The sequence below is a fragment of the Astyanax mexicanus genome, chromosome 12, assembly GCF_023375975.1.
Source record: "Astyanax mexicanus isolate ESR-SI-001 chromosome 12, AstMex3_surface, whole genome shotgun sequence".
NCBI classification, from domain to species: Eukaryota; Metazoa; Chordata; class Actinopteri; order Characiformes; family Acestrorhamphidae; genus Astyanax; species Astyanax mexicanus.
In genome coordinates this window covers 47,635,533-47,658,866 of record NC_064419.1, presented here as the reverse complement: position 1 = coordinate 47,658,866, position 23,334 = coordinate 47,635,533, and the positions used below count along the sequence as shown (strand labels likewise).

General features: G+C 36.1%; 1 protein-coding gene across 1 annotated transcript; it reads right to left on the bottom strand.

Annotated features, from left to right (window-relative positions):
- Positions 1-6,527: 6,527 nt before the first annotated feature.
- Positions 6,528-17,461, bottom strand: LOC111192748 (protein turtle homolog B). Its single transcript, XM_022670999.2, has 4 exons — positions 17,313-17,461; positions 11,658-11,990; positions 9,435-9,580; positions 6,528-7,592 (listed from the first exon to the last, which is right to left on the bottom strand). Exons 1-4 carry the CDS (start codon positions 17,329-17,331, stop codon positions 7,488-7,490), a joined length of 603 nt encoding a protein of 200 aa, XP_022526720.2. The 5' UTR covers positions 17,332-17,461; the 3' UTR covers positions 6,528-7,487.
- Positions 17,462-23,334: the final 5,873 nt, after the last annotated feature.

Here is a 23,334-nt window from a genome sequence, read left to right as displayed (position 1 = left end):
TCTATCTATCTATCTATCTATCTATCTATCTATCTATCTATCTATCTATCTATCTATCTATCTATCTATCTTTCTGTGTGTCTGTCTGTCTTTTAAATATCAGGGCCCTCAGAATTCAACCAGTGAAGTGTGGAGTTACTCTGAGTGTGTTAATGGTGTAAAAATAGTGATTTCTTTGCACGGGTGACTACATGCCTCTGTTTTTTAGCATAGTACCCCTTAAAGTACTTCAGCAGCAGCAGCAGTTTGTGGGCAGGTTATTTTGACGTCAGTATAAAGGCCTGGATGCTAAACTGACACCCATATATCTCACTATATATCGGTAAAGCTGTGTGGGTGAAGTTTCCACATGTATAAGCAGCACACTGTCACTGACTTGTTTTCGCAACCTGAAAACCTTCGCTTTAAGGTCTAAAGCGCTAACGATGCAAACAATACAAAAACACCTACAATCGGAACATTACACTTCTCTTATTTATTCAGAGATTACATAGATTTAGATTTATCTGGATAGGGTTTCTTTGAATGGCGAAAAGCCAGAATGAAAACAAGCTGAAATGAAATAGGAGTAACGAGGCTATTTTTAAAAAGAAAATTAAGATAATTGTGTGAAAATGTAAAACAACTACTAATATTTTTTACAAAATATTTATCTGTACTTCATTACTTGACACCAGGGAAGAGGCCTGGGTATGTAAAGATCAGGGGCTCAGCCCAGTTAATTACAAATATATCTATATATATATATATATATATATATCCTCAACATCCAGCTTCTAGCTAACTGCTTAGTTAAATAAATTTTGGTTAATTATAGCTTACAGTAAGTCCCGCAATCCTACATTAATAAAAAAAAAACAATTTAAAAATGAAATAGTTATTGGCTGATCAGGTACTTTAGGGCAAGTTAAACATATATCGTTTTTCTTTTCTTAAACATTGACAATCTATTTAAGCTTGCTAATTCTAAAGTTAAGCTAACTGACTGTAACAGGCTGTAATTTATTAAGCACACAGCGGGTTTAATCTGTGTGTTTTAATTCAGAGACAAGTTTTTTTAACCAGAAACAGTCTCATCACAGTTTAAATGGTCAGTTCCGTTACCTTTCTTTTAGAAAAGGTAAAAAAAAAAAAAGTGGTGTGCCGCGCTCCGCAAAACCAGCGAGCTGATTGGCCGTTTCTCCTCAGAGGCGGACATTAATCCTTGAACTGTCTCCGTTATTAGCGTTAAGAGATTTTACATTCACACATGGCTAGTGGACTATCTCCTCACTAATAATACATCTGAGCTGAGCGAAAAGATTCGGGGCTACTGGAAAATTATTCGGGGCTAAAGCCCCAGAAGCCCAGGCCAGGCGACGCCCCTGGTTGACACCTCAATTGTAGAGAGGTTAAAAATATTTTCATACTTTGTATTGTTTTTATTTATATATATATATTCTGGTATATCGTCGCTGCCCAGCGAAAAACAAATATCTCCATTTTTTTATTTTTAATCAATTTTAGTTTACTACATAATCGTTACACACACACTGTCCCTTACACTGTGCCAAGATTTATTGATAAATGTAACAATAGAAATACTTCAAAATGACCTGGAATAAACTCGTTTTACATCGACTTCCATTGAAAGTGTAGAAGGTTTTTTCTCTCTCCTGTAAAGTTGCTGGTTTGGAGATACTTGTTTTTTTATTGGACAGCGACGCAATATATTCTTGATATCACTTTAAAATAAGACTACCCTTATAAAGGGGTTATAAACAGTTTATAAATTAGATTATTCATTATTATTTATTTGGTTGTAAATGGCTTGAAAACCTTTGATAAGCAGTTACAACATTGGGTTGAAAAGGTATAAGTGATCCGTTGTTTACTTAGTCATTTAATTCAAGTTAATTTATTTTAATGTATAGTAAATAGTTAAATATAATTACAAATATACAGTGTTAATATGACAGGTTTAAATGCTGATTGATGGAAAACACAAAGTAAGATCAGGATCTAGAAAAATATGAGATTTGACAGAATAAATGAGTGTGGAATCAATATTTTGCAAATCAGCTCACTGTTGCCTTTTTTATTTGTGTTGTTATATATTTATTTACTGCTTATTAATGGGTTTTAAAGTATTCACAACCTAATTAATAAATATTAATAAAGCCATTATAAAGGTAGTCTTATTATAAAGTGATACCATATTCTTTGACTACTGTAGTAGATGAGATTTTTATTTTATTTTATTTATATTTTATTATATCTTATCTTATAGTTATTTGTTTAATCCTCAATGAGCACCTATTATAGTTTAATGTTTCTTACTGTTTCTTGTGGTATCATCCCCCCCCCCCCCCCTAGTCTGTCTGTCTGTCTGTCTGTTGTACAAAAGTTAAATATGAGAAAATATATTACATAAACATATCTATTACTGAAATATACGTCCTGGAAACTTTCCATACCCACACATAGGCAGTTATCGGAAATATATACATACGTACATATTGACACATATTGGGGTTTAGAGTGGGAGGTGATGGTAGATAATATGTAATGTTATTTATTTCCTGCCCTCTGCTGCAAAACGACGTAACCTAAAAATAGAAATCAGGTACTTTTATAGATTGGACAAAAGTCATTGTGTTTTTGTATGTTTTCCCATGTTCTACAGAGGCACTGTAGAAAGCATCCTGAGCACCTGCATTACCGTCTGGTTTGGGAATTGCAACACCTCAGACCGCAAGACCCTACAGCGGATAGTGCGGACAGCTGAGAAAATCATCGGAGTCTCTCTTCCCTCCATCACTGAGATCTACACCACACGCTGCATCCGCAAAGCCACCAGCATTGTGAATGACCCCACCCATCCCTCACACGGACTCTTCAGTCTGATGCCGTCCGGCAGAAGATACAGGAGCATCCGAGCCTCCACTACTAGACTCTGCAACAGCTTCATCCACCAGGCAGTCAGACTTCTCAACGCACAGAGACAGAACTGAACCCCCACCCCACCCACCACTCACCCAACACACTCGCACAAAACTAAACTGCACACCCCCCCCCCTTTACACAAAACTAAACTGTACACCCCCCCCCCCTTTACACTCACAAGAACTGAACTTCACCCACACACACACCCAGTCAGCACACAGAGGCTGACATGACTTTATTTGCTGCACTCTTAAAAACTATAAACTCTACCTCAGTAACTGCTGTGATTATATATGTTCTATATGTTACAGTATGTTACACATCTCTGCACCTTATCCCCACTATACACTTTATTATACCGTATCGGTACTGCACTGTCCTGTCTTTAAATTGTCTCGTCTTTTGTATTTATTGTATTTATTGTTATTTAGTGTTATAATTTTATAATTTTATGTTGCACTGTCGTCACTCCTGCACTTTATGTTGTCTATTGCTTGTTGTTCTATGTTGCACCATGGTTCCGGAGGAACGTAATTTCATCACACTGTGTACCTGTACTCAGATGTAATGACAATAAAAGCCTCTTGACTTGACTTGACTTATAGAAGATTCCAGGAACACAATGTTTATATGGTTTAAATGACATTATCAAATGATCTTAATCTGCACTAGTGTATTTAAATTCATTTTCTTGTTAAATGCACTGTTTACTGAAATTCTGATTCTGTGAAATACACAAAATTTGTTTTTTTTCTTTGGGACAACTTTTAATCAATATTTTAACAAATAAAAAGTTTTATTTAATACAGGAACAAGTAGCAACATGAGTTCTGGTGAGGTAAAGTGAAGTAGAGTAAAGCAAGGTGGAGAGAGGTAGAGTGAATCAGAGTTATGTTAAGTGAGGTAGAGAGTAAGTAGAACGAGGTAGGGCAAGGCACTGTGCGGAAGAGTGAGGTAGAGTGAATATAGAATGAGGTACAGTGAGGTAAAGCAAGGAAGAGTGAGGTTAAGCAAAGTAAATGGAGGTAGAGGTTAGGTAAAGTGGGGGAGAGCAAGAGAGCGAGGTAGAGCAAGGTAGAGGGGAGGTAGAGTGAGGTAAATTAAAGTAGAGCGTTGGTAGAGTGGGGTAGTGCAAGGAAGAGTGAGGTAGAGCAAGTAGAGTGAAGGGTAAAGTGATGTAAAGCGAGGTAGAGGGAATACAGAACAAGGTATTGTGAGGTAGAGCAAGGAAGTGTGAGGTAGAGTAAGGTAGAACAAGGTAGTGTGAGGTAGAGCAAGGTAGTGTGAGGTAGAGTGAGGTAGAGCAAGGTAGGGTTGAGATAAGGTGAGGTAGAACAAGGTAGTGTGAGGTAGAGTAAGGTAGAACAAGGTAGTGTGAGGTAGAGCAAGGTAGTGTGAGGTAGAGTGAGGTAGAGCAAGGTAGTGTGAGGTAGAGTAAGGTAGAGTGAGGTAGAACAAGGTAGTGTGAGGTAGAGTGAGGTAGAGTGAGGTAGAACAAGGTAGTGTGAGGTAGAGCAAGGTAGTGTGAGGTAGAGCAAGGTAGTGTGAGGTAGAGTGAGGTAGAACAAGGTAGTGTGAGGTAGAGCAAGGTAGTGTGAGGTAGAGTAAGGTAAAGTGAGGTAGAACAAGGTAGAGTGAGGTAGAGCAAGGTAGTGTGAGGTAGAGTGAGGTAGAGCAAGGTAGTGTGAGGTAGAGTGAGATAGCGATGATATAGAATGAGGTACAATGGGGTAAAGCAAGTAAGAGTGAGGTAAATCGAGGTAGAGGTTAGATAGAGTGGGACAGAACAAGGAAAAGTGAGGTAGAGCAAGTAGAGTGTAGAGTATAGTGATGTAAAGTGAGGTAGAGGAGATACAGAATGAAGTACATTAGCATAAAGCAAGAAAGAGAGAGGTAGACTGGGGTATAACAAGATAGAGTGAGGTAGAGTGGGGGTAGAGCAAGGACAAATGAGGTAGAGTAGAGTGCAGTAAGATAAAGTGAGGTAGAGGGGATATACAATAAGGTACAGTGACGTAAAGTGAGGTAGAGCAAGGTAGAGGTGACACAGAATGAGGTACTTTTGGGTAAAGCAAGAAAAAGAAAGGTAAAGTGAGGCAGAGCCAGAAAAAGTGAGGTAGAGCAAGTAGAATACAGTGAGATAAAGCGAGGAAAAGGGGATATACAAAAAAGTAGAGTGGGGTAAAGTGAGGTAGAGTGGAGGTAGAGTGAGGTATAGGAAGGTGGGTGAGGTACAGTGGGGTAAAGTGAGGTAGAGTGGAGGTAGAGTGAGGTATAGGAAGATGGGTGAGGTACAGTGGGTTGAGGGGAGGTAGAGTAAGGTATAGGAAGGTGGGTGAGGTACAGTGGGTTGAGGGGAGGTAGAGTGAGGTATAGGAAGGTGGGTGAGGTACAGCGGGGTAAAGTGAGGTAGAGAGGAGGTAGAGTAAGGTATAGTAAGGTGGGTGAGGTACAGTGGGGTAAAGTGAGGTAGAGGGGAGGTAGAGTGAGGTATAGGAAGATGGGTGAGGTACAGTGAGGTATAGGAAGATGGGTGAGGTACAGTGAGGTATAGGAAGATGGGTGAGGTACAGTGGGTTGAGGGGAGGTAGAGTGAGGTATAGGAAGGTGGGTGAGGTATAGTGGGGTAAAGGGAGGTAGAGGGGAGGTAGAGTGAGGTATAGGAAGGTGGATGAGGTACAGCGGGGTAAAGTGAGGTAGAGGGGAGGTAGACTGAGGAATAGAAAGGTGGGTGAGGTACAGCGGGGTAAAGTGAGGTAGAGGGGAGGTAGAGTGAGGTATAGGAAGGTGGGTGAGGTATAGTGGGGTAAAGTGAGGTAGAGGGGAGGTAGAGTGAGGTATAGGAAGGTGGGTGAGGTATGGGGTAAAGTGAGGTAGAGGGGAGGTAGAGTGAGGTATAGAAAGGTGGGTGAGGTAGAGTGGGGTAAAGTGGGAGTGAGGTAGAGGGGAGGTAGAATGAGATAGAGTGCATATTGAATGAGGTACAGTGGGGTCAAGCAAGGAAGCGTGAGGTAGAGTGAAGTACATCGTGGTAGAGGTTAAGTAGTGTGGGTTAGAGCTAAGAAAATAGATTAGATAGAGGAAGTATAGTAGGGCACAGTGGGGTAAAACGAGGTAGGGGGATACAGAATGAGGTACATTTGGGTAGAGACAGAGTGAGGTAGAGTGGGTGTAGAGCAAGGGAAAGTAGGGTACAGTGGGGTAAAGTGAGGTAGAGCAAGGTAGAGAGAGTAGAGTGGGGTACAGAAAGGTGAGGTAGAGTATGGTATAGTGAGAGTGAGGTAGAAATAAATAAATAATGAAGCTGCAAATGAGGAAAACCTCTTTTAATTTTTTATTATTATTAATTAATGAGCTGATTGCTCAATTAACTAATTTTTTTAAATTATTTTTTGTCTTTTTAAACTCTGAAAATAGTAACACATTGGTGAGATTCTTCACTTGTCACAGCTGGATAATTTTTCCAGTACTGGTTTTACTCAGTATGATAACCATCAATTTCTACACTACAGTTTATCTATAAACAGGATACCACAGCAGCCCCAGCGCAGGTCCTGCACAGCAGTGCATCACTGTGGGAAAATGATGCTTCAGGCGACATATTACAGAGAATATATTCATTTTTTTAATAAGTAATGAAAATGTGATGTACATTCACATATTAAATTAACAAAACTGAAATCTGCATTATTTACCTTTATTATTGACATTTTAATGAGTGTGACATGAATTGATAGAACAGTAATGGTTTAACTGGTTGTTAATGATCTTTAAAGCATTTACATTATGTATAATAAACATTAATAAACTATTTATAAACCATTCATAAACAATTCACTTTTATTTTACAGTGGAACCAAAACAGGGAAACGCAGAACAAAAGGGGAAATGCAGACATAATAATGCTTCTTAACAAATTAGAATATCATTGAAAAGTTACTTTATTTTAGTCATTCTGTTCAAAATGTGAAACTCATATATATTATATATATGTATTAAACACAGGGTGATCTATTTTAAATGTTTATTTATTTTATTGTTGATGATTATGAAGATTACAGCCAATAAAATCCCAAAAATCAGTGTCTGAGAAAATTAGAATATTATATATGATAAATTGGTACGTTTGGCAGTGTGGGCAGTGTGACAAGTCCTGCTGGAAAATGAAATCCGCATCTCCATAAACATTTCCAGCAGAGGGAAGCATGAAGTGCTGTAAGATTTGCTGTAAGGGGAAACAAAACTGCACTGACTTTAGAGGAAGTACCAATTGGTCTTATATAATATTCAAATTTTCAGAAACACTGATTTTTGGGTTTTCATTGGCTGTAAGCCAAAATCAATAATCAACAATAAACAAATAAACGCTTAAAATAGATCACTCTGTGTGTTTAATACATCTATATAATGTACCAGTTTAAAATTTTAAGCTGAATTACTGAAATAAAGTGACATTTCAATGATATTCTAATTTTATGAGATGCACTAGTATATATAGAATATTGATATAGAATATACATATAGGATATAGATATATATATATATATATGGAATATATATAATTATCTGCGTTTGCTTGGTCTGGGGTTCATTTGCTGTGTATATTTGTGGCTGGGTTGTCGGCTCGTACTGCCACTTCCTCGTCTTCCTCTCACTTTCTTGCATACCTAAGCATAAAAGCCTTGTCAGGAAATGATTATAACAAAACAACCAAACACATATGACACCTAAACACACACACACACACACACATATATATATAACACCTATACAGACTGAGCACAATGGGCAGGATGCTGCAGGAGGTTAACAGCATCTCGTTTCTTATGTTATTGCTGAATGTGCTGAAGAAAGAATCACTGTTTGACAGTATTTTGGCAATAAAACTATCAATTCTGACCAGAAAAAACACAATTAGAAGTAGATATACAAGGCAATACTAAAATACACACAATTTAATGTTAGAATGGATCTGATATACAGTATATAAGATCTTAGCAAATTTAATCTGAACCAACACTTTTATCTTGTAAAGCAAGATAAAAAAGGTTTTCAGGAAGGGGGGGGGGTTTACTCCCTTCAGTCTCCTCTTTAGCAGGTGAAATGCTGCATGATCTACAGGGTTCAGGTCTGAAAATTGGCCAGGCCAGTCTTAAAGCTTTCACTTCCACTTTTCTCCTCCTTCTTTCACGCTGTTCTTCAATATTGTCTATTATTATTATTATTATTATTATTATTATTATTATTATTATTATTATTATTATCATTATTATTATTATTATTATTATTATTATTATTATTATTTGGGTGGTGTGTGGTTATTCTCAGCACTGCAATGATTAGCAGTGATTAGCAGTGATTAGCATGGTGGTGGTGTATGAGGTGTTAGTCGTGGTAACAGACAGCTGCTGAATTGATTAGGCAAATATCTAACTAGTGACCAAGCTAGCTCTAATGTGTAATTGCCCAATGAATTCAGCAGCTAGCCATTAGCTAGCTTCAGCACAGAGCCTAATTTATCACTGTTGGCTAGCCTGGCCAATAATGGTGGCGTTGGTGGCGTTGGTAATGGTGCTAGCTCGAAAATCCAAGCCTGGTCTATGGTGCGACTAAGGGTGCTCATTGGTCCAAGCCTTGTCCCCACTGTCGCAGATGTCGCAAATGGATGCTCCAAGCTGGATCACTGCCAGCGATAGTGCTGCTAGTTCGCCACTGCAAGCTTGGTTGCTCACATCGCTAATGGTGTTCGCTAGCTTGTCACTCCAAGACATTGCTAATGCTGCTAGCTTTACGCTCCAATTCCAGTTACCACCTTTGCTGATGCTGCTAGCTTGATGCTCAAATGCTTTAATCATGCCAGCTCTTCGCTTCAAACATAGTCATTGGCGTTGCTAATCATGCTGGCTCTCCGCTTCAAACATAGTCATTGGCGTTGCTAATCATGCTGGCTCTCCGCTTCAAACATAGTCATTGGCGTTGCTAATGATGCTAACTCTATGCTCAAAGCCCAGTCATTGGCGTTGCTAATCATGCTAGTTCTCTGCTCCAAACACAGTCGTTGGCGTTGCTATTGATGCTACCTCTATGCTCCAAGCCCAGTCATTGGCATTGCTAATGGTGCTAGCTTTACTCTCCAAGCCCAGTTGTGGGAGTTGCTAATGCTGCTAGCCTGATTCTCCAAGCTGATGATGCCAACACATTTTTTTTAAATAAAGGCATGTTTTAAAACTCAGACTAAATGTCATTTTAAGATGTTTAGTAGAAATAACCAAATAACATAATTTGTAGATTATACTTTAAAATATGCCACAACATTTTTGCAGCCTTGTTTTTAAATAATGGCAGTTTAAAATTGTGCTCTGTGGTTATAGTTAAATATAAGGCTGCAGAAATGTTGCACTATGTTTTAAATAAAACTGGCACATATTTTTTGAGTGCAAGTGAGTGACACATCATCCAAACATATGAATATATGAGAGGAGGTGAGGAACTGGAGCACTATTACTCACGAGTAAAGCGATGAAGCACAGACCGACTTTAACCAGGCAGAAGAGAGAAAACGGCAGGAGCGCCAACAGAGAGGAGATCTCCAGTATGTTCACCGGACACATAGATAAGGGGTCCACAGTGGGGGGCGGGGTTGGGACCATGCATTCTGAAAACGAGAGAATACAACACCTGCAGTGACTGTTCTGAATGGATTTATGATTTGGAGGAAAAGGAATTATTGAATAAATATTACATGACTTTATATATGTTATATTCAGCCAGATGCAAAATTTGTGCACAACATATTTTTATATGAAATACAATATTATTAATAAAAAATTGAGAGATCACTTCAGTTTCTCTGATTTTACTATTTATAGGTTTATGTTTGAGTAAAATGAACATTGTTGTTTTATTCTATAAACTACAGACAACATTTCTCCCAAATTACAAATAAAAATATTCTCATTTATAGTATTTATTTGCAGAAAATGAGAAATGTCTGAAATAACAACAAAAAAAGATGCAGAGCTTTCAGACCTCAAATAATGCAAAGAAAACAAGTTCATATTCATAAAGTTTTAAGAGTTCAGAAATCAGTATTTGGTGATATAGCCCTGGTTGGTTTTTTAATCACAGTTTTTTTCATGCATCTTGGCATCATGTTCTCCTCCACCAGTCTTACACACTGCTTTTGGATAACTTTATGCTGCTTTACTCCTGGTGCAAAAATTCAAGCGGTTCAGTTTGGTTTGATGGCTTTCAATTTGGTAAAATCAATCAATCTTTTTTTAGAGAAATATTTAATAGTTTATTTATTTCCATTACATTGGAAGCCTGTGTTTAATATTTTATATTTCATATTAACCTTTTTATTTCACAATCCATCCCTAAACAGTAAAAAATATACTGTTATTTTAGCAGGTTCTTTAGCTGTTACTTTGCTATTACTCAGTGTCTCTAGTACTACTGGTTTACTAGTGCTTTTCCAGTGGTTTCAATGGTTTATAAACTTGTTTATTAGCTGGTTCATGGTCTATTCTGATGGACAACAGCTCTCAAATAGTTTTATGTGCTCCAGAAAAACATGATGGTCCGAAAGGGTTAAATTTCCTTTAAATGCTTTGCCATATTTCCTCCAAAAAATAGGGAAGGGGGGTTACTCCCTTCAGTGTCCTCTTTAGCAGATCTATAGGGGTTAGGTCTGGAGGTCGACTACATCAGAACAGAAACTTTCACTATAAAAGTAATAAATAATCTTGCAATAAAATTACTGAACAAACCAGACAGCCTGGTAATCCAGGGGTAAATCTGCTCTGCTACTGATGATTTAAGCTGCACTGTAAACTCAATGAAGGCAGTCTGAGACAACTGTTCTGGGGGAAGGGAGCAGGTTTATCAGGTAAACTCTGGTCTTTACTGAGGTGGCTGACTCATTGCTCATTGGCTCATTGTTAATTTGACAATGTGAAGGACAGTTTTGGTTTCATTACTGAAGAACAGAAGGGAATTTAACCACTACATACAACTATTTACAGTCACTGGGTCAAATAGAAACCTACAGCTAGTGTTAGTGACTCATTCTCAACTTTAAAGGAGAACTCTGGTGTAAAATAGACTTTTGTTGTAGTAAAACATGATAAAAAAGTACTTACTTTTGATGCATAGCACACCTCTGTTCTCCTACAGCGTTCAGAGATCCAGAAATATTAACATTTTGTCCAAAAACCCTTCAGACTGGGTGACATGGGGCATAATTTGCTTTGATAAATATTGCTCCCATATTTGTACTGATAATGTCATATACATATATGCCTCCTGGCACCGTCTGCTACACTATACAGAGTATATGCATATATATGTCTATGTCTATGACATTATCAGTACAGTGATGGTGGCGCTCGGAGCTGAAGCTAGTAGCATTGTAGGATGTAAGCAGTGGTTTTAAATAAGCTTCTTCTGCACTTTTTTAAGTTATTAATGCCTCGTTTTAAATGTCAGGGCTCTCCAGATTCTAGCAAGGAGGCAAAGTAGAGCTACTTTGAGCTGGATAACAGTCTGAATGGTGTTTGGATAAACTGTTAAAATTTCTAGACCTCTGAACGCTGTGGGAGAACGGAGGTGTGCTGTTCATCAAAGATAAGAATTTTTTATTATGTTTTACTACAGCAAAAGTCCATTTTACACCAGAGTTCTCCTTTAAAGTTCAGTCGAAGAGTAAATAATAGTGAACACCTACATACCCGACACAGTGAGCGTGACCTGAGACTTCGCGTCTTTAGCGCCGATATCCGCTGCCAGGAAACACTGGTATTTTCCAGAGTCGTAGGGCTTCACCCGCCACAGCACCAGCGACTCTTTCACCCCCAGAGAGGCGGTGGAGTTATTAAACAGCGTCAGGTCATTGTTCTTACGCTTAATGATGGCGGAGTTGTCTCTGTACCAGACGACGTAGCGATACTTTTCAGTTTGGTCTCTTACTCTGCAGGGCAGGATGACGTCATCGTTGCAGCTTACTTTAAAATGGTCCATGCCCTCCAGTGTCCCACAATGCAAAGCGACCATCAGAAAGCACGCTATAAAAAAAACGATAAAGAGTAGATTTTGTGTTTGGTGAGAGAGATGATACAAAAAAAACTAAAAAACAAAATCTACTTCAGACTGGATTGCAAAAGTATTCATACCCCTGGAACTTTTGTACATATTGGCCCAATCCTATTTTACCCCCTTGGTCCTGTATGGCGTCACATCAATGTCAAAAGTTGGGGGCGCAAAAATACCAAAAATATGTGTGTAAATTAATTTCTCTCGTGAGCTAAAAAAAGGGGAATTGTGTGCACACTGAATAAAATATCGCTCTTGAGCTTCATTTTTCTTTTCGTGAGTGTTTTTTCTTTCCTTTCGAGTTCACAGTTCTCCTCTATGTTGTTTTTGCCCAGGTTAGTTTTTTGCTCTTGAATGTAGAAAGGGGTGGTTTTGACAGTTTGGGGGCGGGGTTGGGGTCACGTCCCTCAGCGAATGTTATTGGCTGATATCTCCAAGTATGTATTGCTGCAGACTGGAGCACCTCCAACAGCCGGAGGAGGGTGGAGAAAGAAGGACAGCAGAAGAGTTAGCTAGCTAGCTATGCTAAAGTCCAAACAACCCGCTCTCTGGTGCTGTTTGCCCAGGCTACCCGCCCCAGGTGTGGTCGTCCTGTAAAGATGACTGCAAGAGCACAGCAGAGGATGGATGGATGGCTCAACAGAGGATGGATGACGCAACAGGACAACGACCCAAAACATAGAAGTAAATCAACAAACGAACGACTTCAACAGAAGAAAATAAAGAAATACGTCTTCTGGGGAGTCCTGGCCTCCTGAACCCAATTGAGATGCTGCAGCATCATGACCTCAAGAGAGAGATTCACACCAGATATCCCATAATATTATAGCTGAACTGAAACAGTTTAGTGAAGAGGAATGATCCAGAATTCCTCCTGACCATTCTGCAGGTCTGATCTGCAGCTACAGGAAACGATTGGTTGAGGTTTTTGCTGCTAAAAGAGGATCAACCAGTTATTAAACCCAAAGATTCACATACTTTTATTTACTCTCACTGTGAATATTAACATGTTGTGTTCAATAAAACCATGCAAACATATATATAATGTTTTGTGTGGTTTAAGTTTAAGCAGACTGTGTTTGTCTATTGTTGTGACTTAAAGATCAGAACACATTTAATGACCAATTTATGCAGAAATCAAAGAAATCAAGTAATCCCAAAAGAATTTCACATACTTTTTCTTGCAACTGTACAGATTTCAGGCTATGTTTACATTACCAGGCTAAAGTGACTTTCCAATCAGATTTGAGTCACTTTCAGACACGTATCCGATTCCATGGACAAGCGACATGAATGTAAACGGTCAAATCGGAATTCATGCGTATTTTTGCTTGCTTTTGCTTCCTAATAGGGTTTGAGTGTTTGGATTATATATATTTTAAATGCGCACTGGCTTTGTGTTTATACTAGGGCTGTCAATGTTGAAGCATTAATGCGCGTTTTTATTTTTTTACACATAACATATTTTCACCAGGCCATTTAAATGGTCACCCCCCTCCATTTATTGTGAGCATGTGTGCAATAATAGCAAACACTTCCTGAGATGTTTATACTTTTATACTAGCAAATTAAGTTCTAATTCAGAAATACTTACAACCAAGCAGAGATGTTTACAATAAAGTAAAAAAAAAGAATGCATTCTTTATTCCAGCGCCCCACATTAGCTTTATCTCCCCTCAAACATACAAGTATATACTAGTATTTTAACTGACACCACTAATATAAATATAATTGCATTTTAACTTTCTTTCTTGCATTCATTCTTTTAATTACCTTTATATAATTATCCAGTATAAAAGATTGCATCTTAAGAAGAACAAGTGCGATTTTTTTTTGTGATTTTTATGTGAGACTTAATCCAGATTTAATCTGAATAATAGTAACCGTGCACCTGCAATAAGTGATATGTGGATATGGGGTCACACTGTGTATAAATGATCCTCCTAAACATACATACTAAAGGTAAAAACAGAACTGAGGTGACCACAACCTGTTCAGGGCTTTTTGAGGCTTCCTCTTCACCGAAAAAAACGCAGAGTTTCCTATAAACTGTGGTCATAAGCTCATGCAAAAACTCTGGCCAATCAACAAACACTTTCCTCTACCTTCTACTGAAAAACAGAAAGTCCCTAAAAAGTCGTTTCTGTAAATGGTGTAAAAAAAACCCTTTAAAAACGTTTTAGTTCTATAATAATTACAAACTGTAATTCAGTTGATTCTCAGTATACTGTATTATTCTCCTCCTTATTTTCACCCTTAAATCTAAAACTTAGTTGTGCCACTCTTGGCAGCAACAACTGCAATCAAGCTTTTCAATAACTGGTAATAACTGGAGTCTTTCACTTAATCTCTGTGGAGGAATTTAGTTCCATTCTTCTTTACAAAAATATATTTTTTAATTTAGACACATTGGATAATTTTCCAGCATAAACATCCTGTTTAAGATCATCCACAGCATCTCAATCAATCAGACTTTAACCAGACCCTCCTAAACCTTCATTTAGTTTAGTTTTTCTTAAGCCATTTAGAGGTGAACTTGTTTGTGAGCTTTGGGTCATTGTCCTGCTGCAGAACCCAAGCACTCCTGAGCTTGAGGTCACGAACAGATGGACGGATTCTGATTCTCCTTCAGGATTGTCTTGTAAACAGCTGAATTCCTGCTTCCATCTATTACAGCAAGTTAAAGTCCAGCAGCCCCAGACCATCACACACACTCACACACTACCACCACCATGTTTTATGTTTTACTACATTCAGTATGATGTTCTTTTACTGAAATTATGTGTTAGTTTATAGTTTTAGGCCAGATGTAACAGATGGACTTCCAAAAAGCTCCACTTTTGTCTCGTCAGTCCTATAAAGAATATTTACCCAAAGTTCTGGAGATCATCAGGATGTTAGTGGGTAAATGTGAGACGGGTGGTTGTGTTCTTCTGTTTTTAATCAGCAGTGTTTTTTATCTTTGAATTCTTCCATGGAGACCATTTACACCCAGTGTCTTTATTCTTATTATTGAATCATTAACATAAACTGATCTTAACTGAGGTGATTGAGATCCTGCAGTTCTTTAAATGTTTAAATGTTGTTCTGGGTTCTTTTAGGATCTCCTGGATGAGTTCTTCATGCCCTTTTGGAGTAATTTTGTTTGGTCGGCCGGTCACTCCTGGGAAGGTTCACCAGTGTTCCATTTGTTTTGTTTTTTTCTCCATTAGTGAATAATAGTGAATCACTGTGGTTCTCTGGAGTCTCAAAGCTTTAGAAATTACTTTATAACCTTTTACAGACTGATAGATGATCAGATTCTTCAGATGGGGGTATAATAACAATAATGTGCTGCTTTTAAAGGAGATATTTTATCTATTTTAAGTGACTTCTTAATTCTACAGGTCTGGCAGTAAAATCAGGCCTGGATGTGGTTAGCAATGAATTGAACTCAACTTTCCAAGAAGTGTGATTAATCATTGTTATTTTATATGGAGGGCTGGCAAACACTTTTTCACAAAGAGCTTGATTGGTTTGGAATGTTTTTTTCCCATAATAAATTAAATCATCATTTCTCAGGTTATATTTGTCTGATATTAAAGTTTGTTTGATAATATGATAAATGTAAGCATGACAAAAATGCAAAAACACACAAAAAAAATCTGTAAATTACTGACTTTCTTCCTGTGCAATAAAATTATTAGTATTTTGTTTATATATATTTATATATATATATATATGATCATGAAAAAAATTGCATTTTTTATCTGAGCTGCCAAAGCTGAGTTTCCAAAGCAAATTCCACCCAATTACCATAAAAAGTAATTTCCTTACCATTTTCCTTCCTCATTTTTATATAAAAAAATTCACAAACACGGTAACACTTTATTTTAAGGAACACAAATTAGGCGCTTATTAATGTCTTATTATTTGCTTAACAAAGCCAAAATTAGTTATTAGTTAATTACTTATTTGGCTTCATTCTGTGTAAGTGTTATTGGTGCTTAATTAGTGGTCTGTTATGTAGAAATGATTAATAATGGCTGTATTAGTTCTTAATTAGTTCAGAATAAAAGGCTTGTACTCTTGGGAATAATTTGATATATCTTAATAATTCTATATATTTAGGAATAATTTAGAATATTTGGGAATAATTTGATATATTTGGAACAATTTAGTATATTTAGGAATTATTTGGTATATTTGTTTACTTTCTGGTGCTATGTAACTAATATCCCTTATGAAACATAATAAATGGCAATATATTGGAAAATATAGTGCAATATATTAAATAATACGTTTTCATATATGGAAAAAATGACATCTATTGTTTAATATATGACAATTTATGCATGGACCATTTATGTCTATATATTGGTAAATATAAAAACATACCACAATAAAGACAAAATCTCTAAACTGCTAAACTGCAATATTTTTTTAGACCAAATGCTTTTTTTGTATTTATTAGTGTCTTTCTTAGTTAAGCATTTCACAAAAGAGACAAAAGCGTACCATGGTTTAAAATACATCCTGAATGTGCCAATAAAGGTCCACAGTTACAAACCCAATAAACAAAATACATTTACATTTACATCATCTACAATTACTTAAATAAAGCAGTCATATTCATGTTTGCATATTAAAAATTTTAATGTAACAAAGATTGACAAGTTATTACATTTTTTTTTGCCCAAATGCTACATACATTACACAGACCTAGCCCAAAATCTTATATTTAGGTGTATTACACTTATACAGTCTATTAATTTTACTTTGTGATTTATCATTAATTTTGTGGGTAAGGGCATACGAATATTATTATATTATATTATATTTGATTTTTATTATATTGCTAATAATGTATTACATTTTTAAAATCATTTTAAATAATTGCAAGAAAAAAAGCATTAGCTATGGTCAGTGTGAGTGAATCACCACATACAACAGTTCCTGTAAATGTGCTGTGTCTCAGTTGTAACCTGCTGAAAATACCCTCCCTCTCCTTAAATCATAATTGTTACATTTTCAGTTTGAAGATTGAGCAAAAATGTACCCGTGGTTTTCAGACAAGCCAAAATTTAACTAGCTACCTTTGCTTTAATTTAACTAGCCAGCCTAGCTTTAATGTAACTACACTGTACACTGTAGTTACAGCACTCAGACAATAATTAGGACAGATTATCAGATAAAATAAAACATATTTGTTTCATATCCACAAGTTTTAAGTACATGAAACAGAAAATATTAACAAAATAATACTAAATAATTAAATAATTGAATGCTTTGATTTGTTTAAGCTGTTTACCTACCCCAAATCCATTCCTGCATCGTGAGGTCCTATCATGTGTGTGATGATCACACCTTGGTGTGGTGTGGAGTAGAGGGGCTGGGTGTCGATTTCTTATAAAATGAACCGCATTGATTGAGCAGAAGCAGCTCCCTCTGGTGGAGATATATATATATATATATATATATATATATATATATATATATATATATATACATATATATATATACGCTTCCCTCTGCTGACAACTTTTATGGAGATGCAGATTTCATTTTCCAGCAGGACTTGGCACACTGCCAAAAGTACCAATTGGCCTTAATATAATATTATAATTTTCTGAGACACTGATTTTTTGGGTTTTCATTGGCTGTAAGCTTCATAATTATGAACAATAAAAGAAATAAAAGCTTAAAATAGATCACTCTGTGTTTAATACATCTATATAATATATGAGTTTCAAATTTTTAACTGAATATATATATATATATATATATATATATATATATATGGCTTTGACATTAACATTTATTCATTTATTTTGATTAATTAATGCCAGAAAAATATTATGTTAATGTCACACCTGCTCTAGTCCCTGTTAGCCTAAAAGACTCTAACTCCCAGCATGCTCTACCTATGGACTACAATGACTTTGTCTTGTCCTTTTTTTTTGCTTTTAACAGGTTTCCTTTCTGTTCTTTTTTTCTTTTTTATCTTTATTTTATTAAATTATATCTGTGTTTATGTATTTCCTCTCATCCCTCCTATGTGACAACACCAAAGAAAATCAATGCAACTCTATTAAATTTTAAATCTAAATGATTTTATTTTACATTACTGAAATGCAGATCCATTCTTACCTTCCAGAGGATAAAGTAACTGTAACTCAAAAAATGCTTCGTCAAACAAATCACCAAATCACACATGAAGAGTTTTCAAGTATATAAACTACTGGAACTAAGTAAGTAAGTGCAAATCGCTTGCTGGTCATACTGGAACTAGAGTGTACTTCGGTCTCTGTTGGTACTTTAGTGCAAATCTACACAGAAGAAGCAGAACTCCAGCTAAACACACCAAAAGAACCACGACTCCAACAAAAATATAAACATGGTCAGATGATTCCAGGCCCAGTCCCTCGTCCATCACCTGGTTGGAAAACTCTGGCGCCCTTTCAGAAGGGACTTGGCAACCTGCCGACAGAAGGAAACAACAGAGACTGAGATTTGCATCTGTGGTTGAAGTGGCTTTATTTAAAACATCCACCCAAATGCACAGACCACACTGCTATGGTCTGTAAAAATAGCTAAAGTAAAAATAGAAGTAAAAGTGTTCTTTGAAAAATCCAGCTTTAGTTTTAATAAATCATAAAAATGACAGATTTTGTGTAATGTGTGTAAAAATACAAAGAATCTGATTAATAATAATTAATAATGTTTAATTATTGTTTAAAAAACAAGAGACCACCTAAAAATGATGAGTTTCTTTGATTTTTACCAAATTGAAAACCTCTGGAATATAATCAAGAGGAAGATGGATGATCACAAGCCATCAAACCACCAAACTGAACTGAGCTTGAATTTTTGCACCAGGAGTAAAGCAGCATAAAGTTATCCAAAAGCAGCGTGTAAGACTGGTGGAGGAGAACATGATGCCAAGATGCATGAAAAAATATATATTTTTTGAACTCTTAAAACTTTATGATTATGACCTTTTTTGCATTATTTGAGGTCTGAAAGTTCTGCATCTTTTTTGTTATTTCAGCCATTTCTCATTTTCTGTAAATAAATGCTCTAAATGAGATTATTTTTATTTGGAATTTGGGAGAAATGTTGTCTGTAGTTTATAGAATAAAACAACAATGTTCATTTTACTCAAACATAAACCTATAAATAGCAAAATCAGAGAGACTGATTCAGAAACTGAAGCGCTCTTTTCATTTTTTCCAGAGCTGTGTATATATATGATTTTTTGTGACTGCATTTAAAATGTTTTGAATTTACTGTCCTTCATTTTTTAAAGTTTTTTTTCTTTATTTAGTTGAGTAGTTCTTGCTTCTCATAATCTGGATTCGAACATTACTCAAATATTCACTATTCACTGTATACCTGTAACTCTACCTCTTCACTACTTTACTTTAACTGATGCTCTCAAACACTTTATTAAGAGACAAGAAATTCAAGTAATTAACTCTTGATGAGTTCAGCACAGCTGTTAACTGAAAGACTGAATTCCAGGTGACTTTACCTAATACTACCTCTGTTTTCACACCTGTTTTAAATCCATATGTATGTTTTTCTTCATAGTTTGGATGAGTTTTTGTTTACATTCTATATAGGCCTGTCACAATAACTATTTCTGAGTGTATGGTAGAGGTGGGTGATATGGCCCTGAAAAATAATATCACGATATTTCATGGTATTTTCGTGATAACGATACTATTGGTGATATGATAAAACAATGAAAATTACGTTATTATTGCACACGACGTGATATGACACACCACTAACTGAGATATAAAAAAATACAAAAAATGAATTTTATCAGATTTATAACAGAATTCAATGATCCAGAATGATCAGTCATGATATTAATAATAATGCACTCCATATATCTCTATATATATTCAGGATTAAAGTCAAATAAATGATACTGGACAGATATAATCTGTCTCTAGTAGATATATAATGGGAAATGAGAACAGTGTGAATTTTTCTTTTACTAAAAACAGTAAAAAAGTAGAACCCTTTGTAATAAATAGAGGTAGGTAATATGGCATGATAATTCAGAGTGTATTATCATTCATGATATTCAAAAACATTGGCGATATTATTGAGTACAATACGATATGGCACACCCCTAGTGTACGGTATATTGTCCCAGAATTTATTGCGATAACCAATATCATTGTAATTTATAATTTTATAATTTATAATTTTATAATTTATATTATTATTATGTTATATTATATTATTATTACAAGGAGAAGCTGTATGGGAGAGTGATGCGAAAGAAGCCATTTCTTATTATGCAAAATATATATTCTCAGTATGCAAAAGCACACCTCAGGCGACTCTGTTTGTGGCGTGCTTTCAGAAATGGCTTCTTTCACATCACTCTCCCATACAGCTTCTCCTTGTGCAAAGTGCGCTGTATTGTTGAGCGATGCACAGTGACACCATCTGCAGCAAGATGATGCTGCAGCTCTTTGGAGATGGTCTGTGGATTGTCCTTGACTGTTCTCACCATTCTTCTTCTCTGCCTTTCTGATATTTTTCTTGGCCTGCCACTTCTGGGCTTAACAAGAACTGTCCCTGTGCTCTTCCATTTCCTTACTATGTTCCTCACAGTGGAAACTGACAGGTTAAATCTCTGAGACAACTTTTTGTATCCTTCCCCTGAACAACTATGTTGAACAATCTTTGTTTTTAGATCATTTGAGAGTTGTTTTGATGAGCCCATGATGCCACTCTTCAGAGGAGATTCAAATAGGAGAACAACTTGCAATTGGCCACCTTAAATACCTTTTCTCATGATTGGATACACCTGGCTATGAAGTTCAAAGCTCAATGAGGTTAAAACAACAATTTTGTGCTTCAGTAAGTCAGTAAAAGTCAGTTAATGATTAAGATTAATAGGGGTGCCCAAACTTTTTTAATATGACTGTATCTAATCATGTAAAATAAGGTATATATGCTGAGTTATAGATCAGTTCTGACCTTGTGGGAAGCTGTAATCACTCTCCTGTATTCTATATCCTACAGGAGGCCAGACAGAGCAGCGGTACGTCTCACAGCGCCTCTCTCTGAACTCCGGCAGCAGCAGAGACAGATCCTCCCCGACCCGAAGAGACGGATCTACAGATCTGTACAGAACCGAGCTGTTCCTCAGCAGATCCTTCATAACCAGACCTGAGAGAGAGTTCTCACTCGAGACCTGAACACGAGACGAGACGAGATAAAACGAGATGAGACAAAACAAGATGAGACAAAATAAGAGAAGACAAGACAAAACAAGACAAGAGAAAATGAGAAGAGACAAGACAGGAACAGACAAGATAAGACAAAGCGAGATGAGCCAAGACAAGAAAAGACAAACCAAGAAAAGACAAACCAAGACAAGACAAACCAAGACAAGACAAAACAAAAAGAGACAAAACAAGACAAGACAAAACGATATGAGACAAATTAAGACAAAATGAGATGAGACAAAACAAGACAAACGAGACAAAACGAGATGAGACAAGACAAGACAAAATGAGAAGAGACAAGACGAGACAAGACAAAGCGAGATGAGACGAGAGAAGACAAGACAAAACAAAACAAGACAAGACAAAACGAGACAAAACAAGACGAGACAAGTTAAAACAAGACAAAAACGAGACAAGACAAGTCAAAACAAGACAAGATGTGACAAGACAAGTCAGAACAAGACAAGATGAGACAAAATAAGGCAAAACGAGACAAAAGGAGATAAGACATAACAAAACAAGACAAGACAAAACAAGACAAAATAAGATGAGACAAGACAAAACAAGAAAAAATTAGATAAGACAAAACAAAACAAGACAAGACAAAACAAGACAAAATAAGATAAGACAAGACAAAACAAGACAAGACAAAGCAAGACCAAATAAGATAAGACAGGACAAAACAAGACAAGACAAAACAAGACCAAATAAGATAAGACAAGACAAAACAAGACAGTGAAATATGAATCGAGTTGTGTAATCACTGTGTCTCAGCCTAAACTGACAGCAGTCTTAACTCAACTATTTAACAAATCAAAAGTTTTCACAAATTACTACTGATTAAAACTCTAATTTAGACCAGTAAAATGACCAGTTTTAATTATTAATAATAATATTACTGGAAAAATCTCAAATTGTAGATATGTTAAATGATCTTATAGAGTTTTAAAAATGCCTCATAAATTAAAAGGACATTATAAATGAATAGTAAAGTGATCTATCAGACTATAAAGAAACACATAAGGAATCATGTAGAAACTTAAAAACAGTGTTAAACAAACAATAATAGTCTGTGAAGAAGCTTTTAAATGCTCTTATGTGGGAAGCTTTTAACTTGCGGTTTCTGAGGCTAGAAAAACTCTTATTAACTTATCCTGTACAACAGAGGAAACTCTTGCTCTTTCTTTCCTGGGGCGGTCCTGATGAGTGCCAGTTTCACCATAACATTGTTCTCATGGATTAGAACATTACTCAAATATTCACTATTCACTGTATACCTGTTACTCTACCTCTTCACTACTTTACTTTAACTGATGCTCTCAAACACTTTATTAAGAGACAAGAAATTCAAGTAATTAACTCTTGATGAGTTCAGCACAGCTGTTAACTGAAAGCCTGAATTCCAGGTGACTCTACCTCATAAAACTGACTGAGAAAAGTAGAGTTTTATACCATTAAAAAGTGAGTTAGGACTTTTGTCTCCGTGTGATTTTAGCATAAAACTGTTTGCCATATATAATAATAGTGCTGTTATAAACTGAAGCATATTTACCTTATACCAGATGATTTTACGGTACTGAACCCCGGACTCCAGCTGAACTTTACAGGGGATTTTTAAACTGTTACTGAGATCAGCAGCAGCCAATAGCAGCATTAGGATAAACACTGTGGGGAGAGAAATGAAAACATAATGTAGAATATAGCCTGAGGATCTGATGTTTGAGTGAGGGTATTTCTGTAAGGAAGCTTTCTGAAACTTAAATATTTTAAACGTATTGTTTATATGTTTCCTTAACATATGGTATTAATCAGTACAACACAACACTAACACTAATATTTGGTCTTACATGTACTTACATTTTGGTACAAATAAAGATATATAACCAGAAACAAGAGTAACATTTGTAGACTGTCCGCCAATCAGTTTTTGAGCCTAAGCTCAAGCGTACTTGGGCTCTGCAGCAGGATAATGACCCAAAGCACACCAGCAGAAGGTTTTAGAGTGGTCTAGTCAAATCTGAATTAAAACATAGTGGTTAATAATAATAACCATCATTTTTGAATATGGTGAACGATGTTA